This window comes from Populus euphratica, unplaced genomic scaffold (genome assembly GCF_000495115.2).
Source record: "Populus euphratica unplaced genomic scaffold, PopEup_1.0 scaffold11.1, whole genome shotgun sequence".
Lineage (NCBI taxonomy): Eukaryota > Viridiplantae > Streptophyta > Magnoliopsida > Malpighiales > Salicaceae > Populus > Populus euphratica.
Genome location: NW_011499878.1, coordinates 1,573,718 through 1,592,407, shown reverse-complemented (window position 1 = coordinate 1,592,407; position 18,690 = coordinate 1,573,718). Strand labels below are relative to the sequence as shown.

General features: G+C 32.8%; 2 protein-coding genes across 4 annotated transcripts; both read left to right on the top strand.

Annotated features, from left to right (window-relative positions):
- Positions 1–2,782: 2,782 nt before the first annotated feature.
- LOC105128883 (signal recognition particle receptor subunit beta-like) lies at positions 2,783–6,325 on the top strand. Of its 3 annotated transcripts, none has more exons than XM_011030727.1 (7): positions 2,783–3,002; positions 3,178–3,324; positions 4,057–4,139; positions 4,273–4,359; positions 4,464–4,615; positions 4,721–4,852; positions 5,796–6,325. In XM_011030727.1, exons 2-7 carry the CDS (start codon positions 3,186–3,188, stop codon positions 5,980–5,982), a joined length of 780 nt encoding a protein of 259 aa, XP_011029029.1. In that variant the 5' UTR covers positions 2,783–3,002; positions 3,178–3,185; the 3' UTR covers positions 5,983–6,325. The 3 variants fall into 3 exon arrangements, with proteins under 3 accessions (XP_011029029.1, XP_011029031.1, XP_011029028.1); XM_011030729.1 differs by having other exon boundaries at positions 2,783–3,038; positions 4,467–4,615; XM_011030726.1 differs by having other exon boundaries at positions 2,783–3,038.
- A 1,715-nt stretch (positions 6,326–8,040) lies between these two features.
- On the top strand, positions 8,041–10,447 carry SKS18 (SKU5 similar 18). The gene is made up of 6 exons (XM_011030725.1): positions 8,041–8,260; positions 8,360–8,469; positions 8,553–8,823; positions 8,902–9,004; positions 9,647–10,001; positions 10,074–10,447. The coding sequence occupies exons 1-6, from the start codon at positions 8,138–8,140 to the stop codon at positions 10,438–10,440; spliced, it is 1,329 nt and encodes a 442-aa protein (XP_011029027.1). The 5' UTR covers positions 8,041–8,137; the 3' UTR covers positions 10,441–10,447.
- The last annotated feature ends 8,243 nt before the right edge of the window (positions 10,448–18,690 follow it).

The following is an 18,690-nucleotide window of genomic DNA, read 5'->3' as shown; positions in this document are numbered from 1 at the left end:
TGTAGAAAAGGACGCTTTTATGCATCTATCTAAATAATAAATGATCAAATTTGGCTATTGGAAGGCATCTCGCGTGCCTCCTTAATAGTGTAGGCACTATCCACTCGCTAGGATATGTGAAATACGCGTTAATAGCTTTTTGAATAACCAATAGAAAAGATAACATGGCAATGCTAAAATACCTCAACAGTTCTCTTAATTACACACCATATTAAGTAAATTTCATTGTTGTAATCCACATTAATCTATGTCTAGAGTTAGTTGGAGTGGAAACCTTACCCTATATATATATATATATATATATGTATATGTATTATGAACCCCACTAATTTCTAATTTCAATATGCAAATAACTTGGTAAAAACTCTGTAAAACCCCCACTAATTTCTAATTTGAATATACAAATAACTTGGTAAAAACTCTGTAAAACCTCAATAAAAGACTTCACCATAATAAATTGAATAATGATAAATAAAATAGAAATAGTGGTAAATTGTAAACTCTCGATCAAATTTTATAGTATTAATAAAAATACTGATAATTTAGAATTGAAAATGAGATGGGTTAGTTAAAATAAGATAAAATGGAATAGTATTAAATTAATAGGAAAAAAATTAAAAAGAAAGATTTTTCGCATGGTATTTTAAAAGTGAACCAAGAAAAGACATTTGCTTGAATAAAAAAATTACCTAGACTTAATATAAGAGTGTTTCAGTAAATATGTATAGATTTGCTACATAAATAGCAAAATTATGTAGAAAATATATATGATGGTTAAATGAGAGAGAGAGAGAAAGAGCACTTTGAGAGTAGAAACTCCGATGATCATATCTCAATATTTCACTGTTAGATCGGTTTGGATTTAGAATATGTATACTCCTCGTCATCCTTTAACATCTTACTATTGGTATCTAAAGGCTTGGTTTCTGTGTGAGAGATATAATCCTCGCAACATTTCATGATAAAACTATTTGTACATCAGTCATGATTGTTGACTGTTTTATCTTTTGTTCATTGTTGGATCCTGTTTAATTTGAAATATGTTGATTATAAGTGATGAGTTATTTATATTGAACGAATAGAGATAGGGAATAGAAACTCCTAAAAGTTATTTATTGGTGAACAATACATTATTAATTTTTAGGTTAATTTGGTTTGTTTTGATGTAGGAAGATCTATCCATTAACATGCTATTAGTTTTGGGTATGTATTGCATGACATAATAATGATTAATTTCACCATTTGGATTTGATTAGTCCTGATTGAGGTGGGATAAACTTTAACTTTGTTGAAATTTTTGTATAAATTAAGTTAGCAAGAATGAAAAAAGATACGTGTGGTTTGATTTGTTTTTAACCCTTAGAAGCATACCAATTATGATTTACATTATGAGATGTACATCATGTTTATCATTTTATTTTCCTTACCAATAATATACTGAATATATCTAAGGAAAGACAATAATGATTTTTTTAATTTAAAATATTATCTATTTAAAAAATAACTTTAAATCATCTAGATTTTTACTGTAACTAGATTTTTAAACATTACCTATTTCATTTAATTTAATTTATTTATTTTATAACGAGATATTTAAACACTTTACCTATTCAAAAAACAACTCTAAATCATTATATAGCAATAACAATAAAACCTCGAGGGGTTAGTGTGATGGAGGCCGACTAGATTTAGGGTTTGCTACATTTCTGGTTTAAAATTTTTTTTTTCCAGTAACTATTATTGGAATCGCTTTGCTACAGTTCTGGTTTTAAATTTTATTTTTTTTCCAGTAACTATTATTGGAATCACGAACCGCAGGGTATAGAATATATTTCAAAAGGCTTGTTCGAGCTATAAAAAAATGGTTTATAATTCCATACACAAAAAAAAAAAAACTTAAATAGCGATAACCAAGGAAAGGTGTTTCCCAACAATCCTAGTGTTTCGAAATCTTCGTAACTCCGATTAGTTTTTGCTTGAAGATGACACAAAAATGCATAGAGATATGAGATCAATTCACTGGAACGTTTTGAAATGAAATATATTTTTTGGATTAAATAATATATTTTTAATTCATAACAGAGTAAAAAACTAATATATAAATATCTTTACTATTAGAAAAAAAATTGATTCTATCACTGTTATATAAAAAATTAACCTAAAAATATCCTTACCCTGTTATTTAAGGACAAGGATCATGTGTATGGGGGACGTGTACGTGATTTTTAATTATTTTTTTATTATTAACTTGGGATTTTTTTTCAATGCGAAATTTGACTATATAATATATTTTGTTAATTGACAAAAAGGAAGGAAGTGGAAAAGATAAGGCAAAAGGAAGAAAAAAATCAAAGTCTAAAAAATCGAGAGAGAGGGTATCAAAAGGAAATTATTATTTTATCCTTGTTTTTCAGTGAAATAACTAATGGAACATCCCGTTTTTATTTGGTCCTTATATTTCATACTCGTTTGTAACTCAGTATTTATATTTATATTTTTTGACAATCTGGTTGTTTCTTTCCTGCATTGTCCCCAGACTTATAATCAAAATTTTATGTTTCAACTTTCACCCACAATGGATAAAATAAAAAATTCATTTATAAAGGGAAACATGGGAAACTTAAAAAAAAAATCAAAATCAGCTTTGCCTACTGAACTAGAATGTAAATTTCAAAAGTAGGGGGACTAATTTACAATATTCATTTCCTAAATTTAACACGGGCTATCCGTTCGTGTTTTATTAAAAATAAAAAACCTGAAAAAACCTGTCCTCTCCCCAAACAAAAAGTAAAACTACAAATAAAAAATCCAAATAAAGAAAAGCAATAATAATCAATCTCTCTCTTCTTTCGCGATCTTTCAATAGCCCCCACGCGCCGGAAAGGACGACAAGCAGCGGAGATAAGGATCGGAGAAGCAGCAGCGACGGTGACAACCCCAGTAACAGCGGAAAAACCCAAGAAACCGACCCTCCTTAACTCCGGTTCCTTTGCGGGTTAGCGGTGAGCCTCACAGCCTTCAAACACACTTTTCTTTTGGTGGGTTTTTTTAATGGTCTGATTCGATCTGTCATTGTTTTTTTCTCTTTTTTGAAACGGAAATCTGGCTGATAATTGAATCCCATTTGTAAAATTACATGAAATTTGGGTTTAATTTCTCTAAAACGTGGATTCGCAGCATCTAAAATGGAAGGAATAGAGCAGTGGAAAACTGAAGCGCAGCAATGGTTGCAGCAGGGGATTGAATATGCACATCAAATACCTCCTACTCAACTGTACGCGGCTGTCGCTGTCTTGCTTTTCACCACCCTTTTGCTCTTAACAAGTAATTCTCTACTTCTGTTTGCTATGTTTGTTTCATCTCTAATTGTGTAGCGTAACGCAAAAGGCTCTTACTTGATCGTCTATTTGCTGTAACTTGAAAGGGATTGTATTTAAGCACACAATTTGATAGTTAGTGTTGATTATATGAAATTTGGAAATCTTTGACCTCATAAAGTGAAGCATAATTATGTAGTGTCGGGATTGAGGAAGAGTCAAATAGAGCTCTTGATGTTGCAATATGGCCTGTAATTTGTTATCTGTACTGGCCAATTGGACTCATTCTTTATTAAGAATATCATGGATTTGGGCAGCAACATCTGCAAAGGATGTCCGATGTTGCAACTTTTGATCATGCAAAACTCTCTTTCATTTCCATATAAATTTAACTCTGTGCGCAGGATTGCTGTTTAGGATTACGAAACTAATGGATGTAAAATCATGGTAGGACTGGTTTTGAAGTCTAGCTGGGGCTCTCTTGAAGATATCAAATGAAAAATGTAGATGTTTCACTACCTATTTACAAGGGATTGAATAGTTTTTGGAAAGAGAGGATTATCCTTGTTATTTGAATAGACCTCCTGAATTAATGATCTCTCTGTTTTGTAATTTCTATGTTTCAACTGCATTGCATGTTTAGCAAATGTTTTGAGAAAAAAAATGCAGATTGTTTTTTTTTTTTTTATATGTTTGGATTTGGAATCATATTTAACTTCTTTTTTACTTTTCTTTGCAGTTCGCTTGCTGAAACGCACAAAATCCAATACCATTGTGCTCTCTGGGCTTAGTGGGAGTGGTAAAACTGTTCTTTTTTATCAAGTAATCCCCCACATTCCTTTGGGACTTCAGGGTTTGATCATTGACTTTTGAAAGTTCAGTTATGAGAGTAATCTTGTTTCTACATTACAGTTTTTGTTCTAAATTTTATTTACATCCCTGATGCATTGGCCAGCTTCGAGATGGCTCTTCACATCAGGGTACTGTCACCTCAATGGAACCAAATGAGGGCACTTTCTTACTACATTCCGAGAGTGCTAAGGTGATATATTTTAACTTGACGTGCTCAAATTTGACTCAGGCTGTGTTGATTTCTCATGACATGAAATGGGAATAAGTTCCAAATTGACTTCTTTATGTCCTCAGCAGAAGGGAAACATAAAGCCTGTACATGTTGTTGATGTTCCTGGTCATTCTCGTCTTCGACCCAAACTAGATGAGTTCTTGCCTCAAGCAGCTGGCATTGTGTTTGTTGTTGATGCTTTGGAATTCTTACCCAACTTGAGTGCAGTTACAGAGTAATTACAAACTTCAACACATAGTTTCAGATAAAGCACACACGTATTTGCACTCTGAAGATATAGAAAAGCGGTATTCTAATTTTGATGGCTTGTATGTTACAGATATCTGTATGATATTTTGACCAAGGCAAGTGTCGTAAAAAGAAAACTTCCAGTTCTCATCTGCTGTAACAAGACAGACAAAGTGACAGCACATACCAAGGAATTCATCCGAAAACAGTTAGAGAAAGAAATGTGCGTTCAATTTCCTTATATTCTTCATTGTCCTGCACTTCCGATTAATATTTCCTATTGGCGTCTCAATGAGCAGTCGTTCCTCTGTTAATGCAAAGCTATCATATGAGATACTAGAGGCGATTACCTGGGTGCTAAGGTGAGACAAGGCACCCCTGTAATGCCTTGAATGCCTCTGCCTCAAGGCAGGGTTGCTTGGGTGCTGCCTAGGCAAATGCTTCTTGCAAGGTGCCAGGCGCAGGGGGCAATTTTTCTTCAAAATCTACACTTGACAGCATTGTGTCAATTTGATAACATATTCTAACTTAAAACGATGGAACATCTTAGGGTCTGGCTTGCAAATTTGCTCAAGCACTTTTAATCATATAGTTTTCTGTTTTATTTATTTGATATGAATTTAATATGGTGTTGTTTTAACGATATTTGTGTTTTTCTCTATATAAAAACAAAAGAAAAGGACGTTTCAGGTAGACACTGCTATGGATTTTGTTATCAATGGAAATGAATATGTATGAATTTGCGAAACATTTATTTTGGTCGAGCCTTTGTAGGAAGATATTATTTAGTGAAGCCAGCTTTTACTGTTATTATTATTTTTTGCAAAATATATACACATTTTTAAACAAGTGCATGATTTTACTGGTTGAGCTCCAGGAGTTGGGCCTTGTGCCTTGGGTGATAGTAAGTCTTGTTGCTTTAAAAAGTCTCACAGTTTAAGAAACTGTTAAAACTCAAGGACTGGATGAGACCTATCTACAGCTGCCTGTTCCCTTAAAAAATGTAACCATTGTGTTTGCTATTTGGTGCTCTGTTGGATATTTTTGTAGTTGTGTTCAGATAAGTTTTTTGCTTTAACCCCATCTAAAAATGCATCTCTCGGCTGTGCATTTCATTGTGATTAAATGCAGATGCAAGCATACTTAGTCCATTTATTTTCTTTCAGTGAAAAATTGCGGGTATCAAGGAGCGGAGTATCAGATGCTGATATCGCAAATGACTATACTCTTGGAATACCTGGTGAAGTGTTTTCATTCTCACAATGCATTAATAAAGTTACCATTGGTGAAGCTTCTGGTTTGACTGGCGAGATATCTCAGGTGGAGGAGTTTATTAGAGCACATGTAAAATAATAGGTGGATGTACTGTTTGGCCTTCCATACCTTTTCTTGTGCCTGCTGTGACAGCTGGTTGTTGTAGCCTACTGACTGTTTGAAAATTTGAGGAAGCTGCAGGGAGCAACCTGAACTTGCTAGAACAATGTGGCGGGGAAGAGAGGATAAAAATGAAAAAGAAATACAAGTGGAGATATCCACCTAAACTATGCAAGGAGCTTGTATTTAAAAAACTGTGGCGGAGGAATGTTGATTTTCGACTGATTTGATGAACATTTAACCCTTTTTGTTTTTTTGGGAGCTTGGATTGACATTTAACTAACCACCAGCTTTGAATTTATTCATGGTTTGCTTGGTTGAACTTTAGCCTCCTGGTACGGCTTTTTATTTTATTTTTTTATTTTCGAGGCCCACAGTTGATGAATGGATAACATGAGAAGATCTATCTTGTTATCAGCAGGGAGGATTTCAAGGTTGTGCTGATACTCTGCGAATGCCTCCTCTTTGTTTTGTTATGTGGTTATCAGTAGATGAATTGCTGTTTGTTTATAATGCCTTGATTCATGTGTCTTGAGGCTTTCATACGTGATACATTGAAAGGAATCGGTGTCCCAGTCGTTGACCTTTGGCACTGAGCATCCTTCCTTGGGCTAAAATATGGTCTTTGGATGTTCACCTGGATCGTTGAGGCGAAAGCCTCCAGGCTTTATGAGACATAGGGCATAGCATTTCGAGTAATGATGGTGATCTAGAGGCAAAGTGGTTAGATTGATGTACAGAGGATTCTCTGGCTCTCTGCTCTCATGCTTGTAAGGCCTAGAAATGCAGACCAGCAATGAGACTTGTCCCTGCAGTGTAAAGTATGTTTTTTTAATTTTATTTGTTTATAATATTTTTTTAATGTTTTTAGATTGTTTTGTTGTGATGATATTAAAAATAATTTTTTAAAAATAAAAATATTTATTTTAATATATTTTTAAATAAAAAATAATTTAAAATATTATCATTACTATAATTTCAAATGCATCCTAAATCTTTTATGTTTGAGCTTCCACGCTGTGTGCTACCATGCTAATGTCACCAATCAAACTTTGAGCGGTGACCAAGAAGGTTAGGCCCTATCAAAATGAAGTTCAGTTGTGTTTTTAAATTTTTTTAGTTTTTAGTTTTTATTTTTTTATGTTTTTAAATTATTTTAATGTATTAATATTAAAAATAGTTTTTTTTTTAAATATTATTTTTAAATATTTTAAAATAAAATACCTTAAAAAATAATAATTATTATAATATCAAACACTATGAAGATCAGTTGGTTTGCAGTTAGCAAAGTATAAAGAATTAAGATAGTGTTAAGGCTCGGACAAGGGAGGGACATGTTTTTCAGTGAATTATATCCTAAAAATATAAAAAAATATTTTAAAATTATCTTGGTGATATATTTATCTTACATCTTTATTTTTATAAATAATATTTTTTTCACTAAAATACTAACCAAACACAAACACAACCGAATGCTTGTAATTAAATATAAATATATATGAGATTTCAAATCACAGAGTATGAGGGACATTTTTTGACTGAATTAAATAATTTGTAAAATACAGAGACTTCATTTTTTTTTTAAAAAAGGACAAGGCTTCATGAATAGAGTTATCAAAAAGAAACTTTAAAGTATAAGGACTGCAGTGCAATGTTACTAAAATGTTGTTTACCCATTTCTCTTAGATGAGCTAACTGCCACTGCTGACGAACACGAAATTTAAAACACGAATTAATCACGAGTGAACTCAGTGACAGGGCTTGCAACTATTTCCAACTTGCTGGGCTCATTGGGCATTTGCTTTTGAAGTTTGTTGGGCCAAATACACACACACACAAACACATATATCCTTACTCTAATTAAATATTAAATAAGTGATAGAAATTGATTAATATACGATATTATTCAAAAACATAAAAATTTAAACAATGTTGTATTCGTGGATAACCTGTACACAAACAAAGCTTATCTGGAATCCATCTATAAATTATAAAAACAAATGAATTTATATATATAAAGAGTTCTACTCTTACGAGTTGGCTTCTTCAAGTTGAGTTCTCCGTTGATAGAAATATATTTAGGTTATATTTCATGGCATAGTCCGGAAAGCAAACCAAAAGAGAGAACGTAGATATGAGTCCTTTCAGCCTCCTTTTCTACCTCTCCTCCCTCGCTGTGTTGGTAGATGGCAAATCGCTTTCCTATGACTGGACAGTTTCGTTCTCTCACCGTGCTCCTCTTGCTCTTACCAAACAGGTTCTTCAATCTTTTCTTACATCCTTTGTACTTGCTAGTGTTCATGTGCTTGAAAATTTGTACAAGTGTTCTCTTTTCTTCTTGTTTTCAATTATGCAGGTGATTGTGATCAACGATCAATTTCCGGGACCATTGTTGAATGCAACAACAAATGATGCGCTAAACATCAATGTTCATAACAACTTGACCGAAGCATTCCTTATGACATGGTATGCATTTACAATCAAGCACAGATTCTTCCATTTTTAGTACGCATGTAAGGACAGCGTGAGATTGCATAAATTCAATGTAGGAACGGACTGCAAATGAGAAGGAATTCATGGCAAGATGGGGTGCAAGAGACTAACTGTCCAATACTACCTGGCCAAAACTGGACATACAGTTTTCAAGTGAAGGATCAGATCGGAAGTTTCTTTTATTTCCCATCACTTCTCCTGCACAAAGCTGCTGGTGGATATGGTCCCATTCGTGTGAATAATCGTGAGGTTATTCCCATTCCATTTCCACAACCTCATGGAGATATTGATGTCCTCATTGGAGATTGGTACAGTGCAGATCACCGGGTATGATTTCCAGGGATCTATCATATTTTCACATATAAATTGTTACAACAATTATGATTATGCCTTTTTTTCCTCTAGGATTTGAGGGCTTTGCTTGATAATGGGACTGGACTTCAGAATCCCAGTGGAATTCTTATCAATGGACGGGGTCCTAATGAAACAGTTTTTGAATTTCAACCAGGTGAATTCACATATACCTTATTACGGAAATTATATTTATTTATTTAAGAATCTTAAGATTGTTTATTATTCTAGATTATTTTATTTAAGAATGCTGGTACTTATTATCTAGTAGTTAAATTTAAATTTTAAATTTTTTATTCAACAAGAATTTGTTAGGTTTTTCAAGATTGAGTTTATCTCTTTTATTTTACTTTCTTAAAAATGGAGTTTATCTCTCTTGATTTTTTTTTTCAAAATCGAACGTGTAGTATCTCATGTCGGTGATTTTGATCTCTATTCCAACTTAATTTTCTTATTTTGATGATTTTACTCTCTTTTATCCTGCATCAATTACATATCAAGCCTAAATTTTTTATCATGCTGATTGTCGTTCAAGCGATATCATAGTATTTTGGAGCCAAGTTGCACTCAGGCCCAATCCAAATGGAACCTTGAGAAACCAATGAAGTTAGGAAAGGTTTCCTTCTTGTTTTCGTTTTCCTATCTAAGCTCATTGGCATTTTAATCACTTTAGCTGCTAAGCAAGTTCTTGTTCTGGGCACCAGCCTTTACTATAATGTTTTGCTGTGCAATCGACAACAGAAACTATATATGAATTCAGAGGAACGATTTATTTGATTATGATCTTCTTGGATTACAGGGGCTACATACAGGCTAAGGATTTCAAACGTGGGCTTGAAAACTTCGTTGAACTTCAGGATTCAAGACCATCTAATGTTGTTAGTGGAGACAGAAGGGTCTTACACAGCACAACAAACTTATAGTAATCTGGATATCCATGTTGGTCAATCCTCCTCAGTCTTAGTTACAGCAAAGAATCAAACTAGTGGCAAGTCCTACTACATGGTTGCAAGTTCCCGCTTAACTGACGCTGAACTTTTTGGAGTCGGCGTCATTCGCTACCCGAACTCTGATGATTTTCCATCCGGCCCACTTCCCCCAGGACCACAGTTACATGATTATTTTTACTCCATTGAACAAGCTCGTTCAATAAGGTATGCATCGCTAATCCCAAGTAAAACACGAATAACGTATGGTTAAAAGTTGTCAATTTGGTGCTTGATCAGGTGGAACTTGTCAGCGGGAGCTGCCAGGTCAAATCCTCAAGGATCATATCACTATGGCAGCATCAACGTGTCTCATACAATAGTCCTAAGGAACGGTGAGACCGATATAAAGAGACACCTGTATACAGTCAATGGGGTGTCATTTGTGAGCCAAGGTACACCATTAAAGATGGCAGACTATTTCGAGCTCGAAACGTTGAAGACTGGAATTTTTCCAGATACCCCTACTGATAATGGTATCTCGACATTGGATACTTCAGTTATCAATGCAAATTACAGAGAGTTTTACCATTTGGTGTTTGAAAATCCTACCCCATCTTTGCAAACGTGGCACCTTGACGGCTACAACTTCTTTGTTGTTGGGTGAGGCTTCTCATGCTCCATGTTTTATTGGGATTTTCATGGCCATTTATTGGTGGGATAAGCTTAATTGGATTCATTTAATCCCTTCACTAAAAATTGTGAATTCTAATTGCAGCATGGAGTTTGGTATATCATCATGGGAAGAGGGTATGAAGGCAACATATAACTTGAATGATGCTGTTTCTCGTTCTACAGTTCAGGTTTGTTGACTTGCAGATCACCGAACACCAATTTTTGATCAAGGGATGTGAAACGATATGCCTAATACGCTTTTTATCACAAATTTGTGATCACTTGATAGGTTTATCCATTCGGATGGACGGCAGTGATGGTTATGCTGGACAATCAAGGGTTGTGGAATCTGAGATCATAGGATGTGGAGAGATGGTATCTAGGGCAAGAGTTATACTTGCGAGTCAGAGGCATTGGAGAGGAGGATCCATCAACCATCCCTGTTAGAGATGAAGTTCCAATTCCTGAAAACGCCATTTTGTGTGGAGAAATCTCTGGTTTATAGCAAACGTTATTTTAGATTCGTTTTTATTAGATTATGTATTAATTAATACATTTTTATTAGACTGTTAATTCATACTCTTTCACCTGTTGATTCTTTATAGATTATTATTTTAGATACATTTTTATTAATTCATGCACTTTTATCGAGTGATCATTAATTATAGGTTATCTAAATTCGAATCTCTAGGAGCCTGAATTCCTTGTCTTATCTGTTTATAAAAACACCTGTCAAATAAGTTATGGTAGACTTGTGATCAATATATTGAGCAAAAACTTAAATATTAATCAAGCTTTTTCGGCTCTTTAACTAAAGCCTATCTCGAGATTTTTATGGTGCTTGAGAAAATTATCCAGACTTTCGAAAAAGATAAAAAAATATCTCCTCTCTCATTGAAAATTATTATATTTATTTTTACTTGTTTCTCTTCTCTCTAATCCTCAGATTTATAGTAAATTCCTTTTATTTTGTTAATTAAGATTTTAAATGGAGCTTGGATGTAACAATTCTTAATTTATTTCTTTGCTGATATCTTTCTAATTGTATGGTGGAAGCTAGTTTTACACAAGTGTTTGTTATCTATCTCAAATCACCATGAAGCTTGTAATCATGAGATTTATCTTTTCAAATATATGAAGCCAAAAAAACTTGAAATTTGAAAGCATGAGATCAACTTTTAATATTTTTTTCTAGATAATAAAAACTTATCTTGAGAGAAGAAAAACATATCCATTCAAATATATCGAAATCATGTCACTTGCCATATGTAATACAAGACATGGAATGGATAAAGGATGCTGAGGCAGTTGAGGATTTTAGTCCCACATCGGCAAGATAGTAAGATGGAGGTCTCCAAGCTCCTTATAGAGGAGGGAAATTAGTCCATTAAAAGCATGATCCTTCAGGGTTTAACGGGATATGATGAGCGGTCAGTCCTCGCAATTAAACATGCGAGATGGGTGTCCAACCCACTCCCTGGTTACGACAACAGGGCACTCCCACCTTCACCAATCTGATCCCTAACTGAAGGCATCCCCTGCACTAAGTGTAAAATCTCGCTACTGCAAAGTCTTTTGTTCGCCAGACTCCTCGGAACAGTTACGAGGTTTAATGTCCTTTACTGGCTCTATGTTGTGATTTCCGTTAGGTTTATGCTGTCTAATTTGTTTCCTAACGAGGTCCGGTTCTCGGGGCCTTGCTTGCTGAGATGGGGTTGAGTTTAAGGTGATTGTTTATTTTTTTAGGCCTCGAGGGGGTAAAATTTGCCCAACTAGATAGAAAAGGAGGGTCCATTAAAGCCTTGAGAAGTGATGGTCCACGTATGGAAATGATTGTTTAGGGCAAAAAAATCAACCACCAAAAACCCTAACTTCGTCTTCAAAACAAGGCACTGTGTAATCATTGACCCTGAATACAAAACTGAAGCGTTTCTTGACTGGAAATGGATAGTAAGATGCAGAGGAATGAATTATACTAACTTTTTATACAAAATGATGTGAGCCTTTTGTGATAAGTAGTATTAGAAATGAATAAAAGAATGATCACAGTGGTTTATATTGAAATATTGGATTTTTTTTAAATTAGGACTTTTTAAAAAAATATTGATGATATAACACATTAAAAAATAAACTTATCACTAACATTAAAAAAAAAAAGAGCTATGAAATGGGATGCACATGATGATAGAAGAGATAAATAAAATAAACAAAAAAATATATTTTAAAATAAATAAAAAACATTGAAAGTAAATTAAAGCTCTAATTATAACACTATCAATACCATTAAAAAGATCTTGATAAAATAAATATATAGACATTAAGAAAAATACCAAGTGTGACCTAAGTATACCATACTTGTCACCCAAAAATAATGAACAACTTACTTATTCTTTGATAGCAAGCTTAACTCACTAGAGTTATTGTTGGTGATCTTTATAAGTGATATTAAATTTGGCTCCTTAAAATATTTTTTATGATAATAGTGGTGTTGTAATCAAAATTTCATTAAGTTTTCAAAATTTATTTCTTCTCTCTCTCTTTCTTCACATATTATAATGGAAAAAAATGAGAAGAAAAGGAAAAAGATCTTAGAGGCATACCAAAATTTCAATTATAATATTACAAGTATTATTAAATAGATCTCAACAAACAAATTCAACACCACCAATAAATATCATCAACGTTGACAAGAGTGAACCATCCTCGCTATCAAAAGCAACTAAACCACATGCTACCTTTAGATGATAAGTGTAACACCATTAGATAATTATTAATAACATTTCTTAATGTTATTAAATTTATCTTATTAAGATATTTTGGATAACACCAGTGGTGTTGCAATTAATGTTTGGTATGCTTTTAAGACTTTTTATTTATTTATTTATTTTTCTCTCATCTATATCCCATTTCATTTTATTTTTTTATCCCATTTCATTTTATTTTTTTAAAATATCACCATTCTAAAATACAACAAATTTAAATGTCATGTTTTTTAATAAGAACATACACAAACTGTGATATTTTACCTTCTTTTTTGTTAACTTCATCAATATTAAAAAAAAAGAGCATGTTTATAAACAAAAATAGCTGAAATTTTGCATTAAAATATTGAAGGACAAGAGCAACAGATCCGTTTATTTAACCCTTTCTTTCCTTTTTTCAAGAATGATTCCTTGTAACATGGTTTCCAAACCAGTGGAAAGTTTGTAGTGGCCTTGTCACAAGGATTATTTGACTGCTGGGGCCATTCTAAACGGGACTTTTCAAAATGAAAAGTCTTTCAAATGGAGGCGACCTGGTGTGGAAAGGAGTAGCAAATGATGGGATGGGATCTTGGGAAGCAGTTCTGTAGCTTCCATGAATCGTATCTCTGCGGCTGCACTGTGCTTTTGCCAAAATCATATTTCCTTCCTTTTGGCCCCTTGCTATATCTTGACCTTAGCTTCTCATAGGAGTTACTTTCCCCACGTTTTCCTTTTTTTCCACCAGAACTAACCCATCCCATTGCTCTTGGAAATTCCTTTAACTTTGATGAAAATCCCGACAAACAACACTACGAGGGAATTCGAAATCTCCTCCTTCCTTGTGAGCCACAGGGCCATCCGCGGTTTTCGAAGGAAGGGCTTGTGTTGACTCGGTTCTGAAAGGTCTGAGAAAAGTCCCAATTTACACACCTGAGAATAAATTCAAAAGGGAAATGGATTTCTGTAAGCATTATGGATCTCAAAATTTCAGTGAATAGAAGAAGAAAAAAAAGTAAAAGGGCCTCAAGATTTCCCAAAATGATAAGATTCCTCCTCCGTTTGATACAGGGAAAGCAAACCAAGATGTCTTCTTTTCCGATCACAAGAGCTACCTGATTACAGACAAAGGAAACCAACAAGGCATAATAGTCAGAGGAAAACTAGATTATCATGACCTGGATAAATCATACCATCCTTGTCTTTGAAGAGAATAATGCCTGTATAGATCTCAGCTGACATGGATGAGATTGGCGAGGGACAAAAACGCATATGAGAGGGACACAAGTAAACCAACATAGGCTAAAAGTGGGTTAAACTAATCTAATCTCTTAGCAGATAGCTGCAAACGAACATAGGCCTGATGCCAAGTTCCAAACTCTGGTAGATGCTGCTGGTTGGCAAGGCTCCTCCGGGTTAGTTTCCTCTCTTAGTTTTTGCTTATTTCTTTTCACATTTCTTTAAAAATTTATCTTGCCATGTCCCTTTCTGGATCTCTCATATGCGCTTTTGCCCCAGCTAATCTCGCCTGTCTATATTGATCAGTCGGATATTCTTCCAGCTCTCTGTTTGCCAAGATAAAATCAGATGTTAGAAATCTTACAAAAGAAGAAAAAAAGAAGCATAGCGGAGAGCAACGAATTATTATAATGAAAATAGAATCTGTAATAACCCATCAAGGAAACTAAACTATGTACCTGACTATTTCTTCTTTCAATTCATGGAATCCATGCTCCTCTTTGCCTATATCGAGCTAACTTAAGCATCTATAACGCTGCTTTTATAGCAGATTACAGCCAAGCAATTTCCTCTAGGGAGGTCCATTCATGGCTTCTCGCTCGGTTTCTTAGAAATTGTATCGCTATTATATACTTTTTACTTTACTTGTTTCACGTATAAGCAACATGAAGGAAAGTCTTGGACCCTACGTAATTTACTATAAAACCATTCCAAATCACTGAGAATAGTCTTACTTCAATTTCTATTTTAGTCTTTTCCCTATACTTGCCAACAAAGGAGTCCGCCCCGGGAAACTCCCTCGGGAAACCAAGCTTAAAAGAAACTAGATGGTGGTGGTTTAAAATCTCCACACGCAGTCCCTTGGCCACTCTTTTCTCCTCTCCTGCTGTATTTTACAATTTCATGTGCATTTGACAAATGAAACCGCAAGGAAATTAGGAACAGCATGGCAATCTCTTATGTACAAACCAAGGTTAAAATACATTTGGATCCTATAATTTTTTTACAATTTTGTACTTTAGCTGCTGCTGTTTAGAAAAACCTCAACACCAAGTTCATGATAACTTCGATGTGTACACATGTTATTAATTGGTAACAACTAATGAAAGGATCAGAACTCTCTTCAATTTTTTTTTCATTGAAATATTTTCGCTTGTATTTTTTCTTCAAAGAAAAATAAAAGAACATTTGATATATGTTTTTGGAAGACAAAATCTGAAGAAGCAAGAAGAATGTCCAATATCCTCATAAACAAAGAAGAAGAAAAGAAGCAGCATTTTCAGTATTCCTACATGGGATGGTGCTGTATAAAACACGAAATTTTTTAGAAATTTACTCTCGAGGCAGACAATTTTCCTTCCCTCTTCCTGCGAAGCTGCTTCATCTTTTCTTCCATTAATAGAAGAGATATTCTGCTGCTTGCGTGACTACTGGATCTTATAAAATAGTTATCAACTCATGATATGTTACCGAAAAAACGAAGAAAAAGATTCTTGAAAAAGCACCCAAGTCTGTGTTCTTTTTGGTGCCCATGTGAGGTAAACGTTAGTCTTTCTCTTATTATAAATTTTTTCAATAATATTAGTTAATTAAACTATTTTTTGTTGTGCCTTATTTACAATTACTTTCCTAAGATATATATATATATAACCATGTTATTTAATTCTAATATATTACAAATTATGACCACAAGGACGGTAAGAGAAAATTTCGAAGAAGATGTCATAAAGTGTTGAAATGGCGTCACCATCAAGATCCCAACCTTCCGTTTACTTCAATTTCTTTTTCAGTCTTTTCCAATTTCTCACACAAACCATATTGATTTTTGTATGAATATACAATTATATACTAATGATGTTATAAGTAGTTTGGGGTAAGATTTATATTTTTGTTACAATATTCAATAAATCTCTTCATTTTGATAATTTAATTCATGCTTCTTAGTTAAGGTGGCCTGAAATGAGTACTCATAATATTTTATTTTTTTTAGTGATTAAGTCTTTGATTTTTTTTAAAGAAAAGATAATAATATTATAGAAAGATATTCTATAAATAAATCTGAAGCATCAATGCTTGTAATGAAATTAGTGAATTGAATCTTGTTTGTTATGTGAGTAATTTTACGAATTAATCCTCCAGTCAATGTATTCATGCAATTCGTTTCAACATTCTCGTGGAGCCCATGATTATTGGATTCTCATGTAACCTTGTGGACCGTGCCCTGCCTCTCCCACCATGTGTTTTTGGTGATGAATTACCCATCTACATGGACAAAGATAGAATTATTTGTTAGAAGGAATTAAAATTAATATAATAAGGTATAATATTTATTTTAATTTATTATACATGAGTTATAAAATAAAATCTGTATAATTTAATTTTATTTAAATAATTTATTACAAACATATAATAACCTTTGTATAAGATAAAAGGTTTAGGGTAATACCAAACTGGGTCAAATTAATGAAATTAATTTTATTTTTATAATATATCCATCACTTTAATGTTATTGATCTTTATTCCTATCAAATATAAACATACAAGGTATATAAAAAATATTAGCTAAAGCAAAATATTATTTATGTTTGATAATTTTTGAAATAAAGCAAAAAATAATAAAAAATGATTATTACATATTTATTTTAATTATGCTTGTTGTTCTTTAATAGAATAGAAATCATCGATTATCATATCAATTGTGAATCTTTTAGGAATTTCTTTTTCTATATAGGCAATCAAATAATTTACAAAAAAATTATCCTTTATCTAATAGTGAAGTCTTGTTTTGACAATCTTCCTCGCTAAAAAAACTCATTCGGTAGGTTGTGAGTTATCAATTTTTTTAAAAAAAATTAATTCTTTTTATTTTGTTCATGGTTCAACCTAAAATCAAAACATATATCATAAAAAAAATTGATAATTTTGATGGCTCTACTAAAAACAAAACATAAAAAATCAAAGCATAATCAAAACAAACAAATAAAATATATCTAACTAATTAAAAAAATCACTATAATAAAAATTCAAAAATTAATTGGTAGGACTAACAGGTCGGAGAAAAAAAAGAGCAATAATGGTAAAAATATAAAAAAAAAACCTCATCAAATTATTAACAAACATCTCAAAATAAAACATAAATAAATTTTAAATTTAAGTTACTTTTTTTGTTTGACGAAAGATAAATTAATTGATAGCCTTATTTTAATTTTATTGTAGAAAATTTTTTCTTGTGATTTGTGTTTTTATTTATGTTTTTGATTGGTTGTAAAATTTATATTAGGGTAAATTGATGGCTCTGTTTTTTATTTGGTAAAGTAGTGTATTTATATTGTTTTCTTTCCACATAAGTCAAGACTAAATTAAAAAAAATTAAAAGTAAATTCACACTTAATGTAAAATCTATCTCTTTAAAATAAAAAAAATATAATTTTTCCTTGATAATAAAAAAAAAATAAAATGTATTGAGAGGGCTTGTACCCTACTTGCCCCTGTTTCCGCCCCTGCCCAATCCATGATGGATGATCAAAGCCCCTCCAATTCAAAGGAGGACCGTAGGGGCTAGCTCATATCAAGGTCACAACATCAGGTTTGACCAAAGGATAATCATTGGACTCGACCACACTAATGTCTAGCTTGGTCATTAGCCAACCTGGCTTAACTCAACCTCACCTTGTTTATTTAATTTATGCTTGTATTTATGTAAATTAAGATGATCATCGCATTGAAAAAATGGGGAATCTGTGTCATGTGGCTAATATTTTTTATCTCGTAAATTGAAACCACAAGGAAGCTACAAGAATCAAGTATAAAGTACAATTTAGTCCTATCATCCTCCCACTGATCTACTTGAGCTCTTATTACTCGAAAATCACAGTGTCAACTTTAATTGTTCAATTTACTTAAGCTTGCTAATAACCATTAACAACAAGTAAATGAGAACTTGTTTAACTTTTTTTTGTATGAATTTCTTTGAAAAAATATAACGTATTTGGATTTTTAAAAAAGAAAAGAGAAGAGAATAACAATTTAACAAAGAAAAAAAATAAAGCAAGTCATTTATTAAGTACCCTCCAGCAATTTTACAATATACACGCGCTTTGAAACAAATATAAAAACTATAGATTGATAGTGATATCGTTATAACCCCAAAGGAGACAGGATGGTATCAAATTAGGAGCAGCAGCAACCAGACCATGAGGCTTCAAGTCTTGGAGAACAAGACAATATTCATAAGAATTGGACAAGAAAAAGAAAAGGCATAG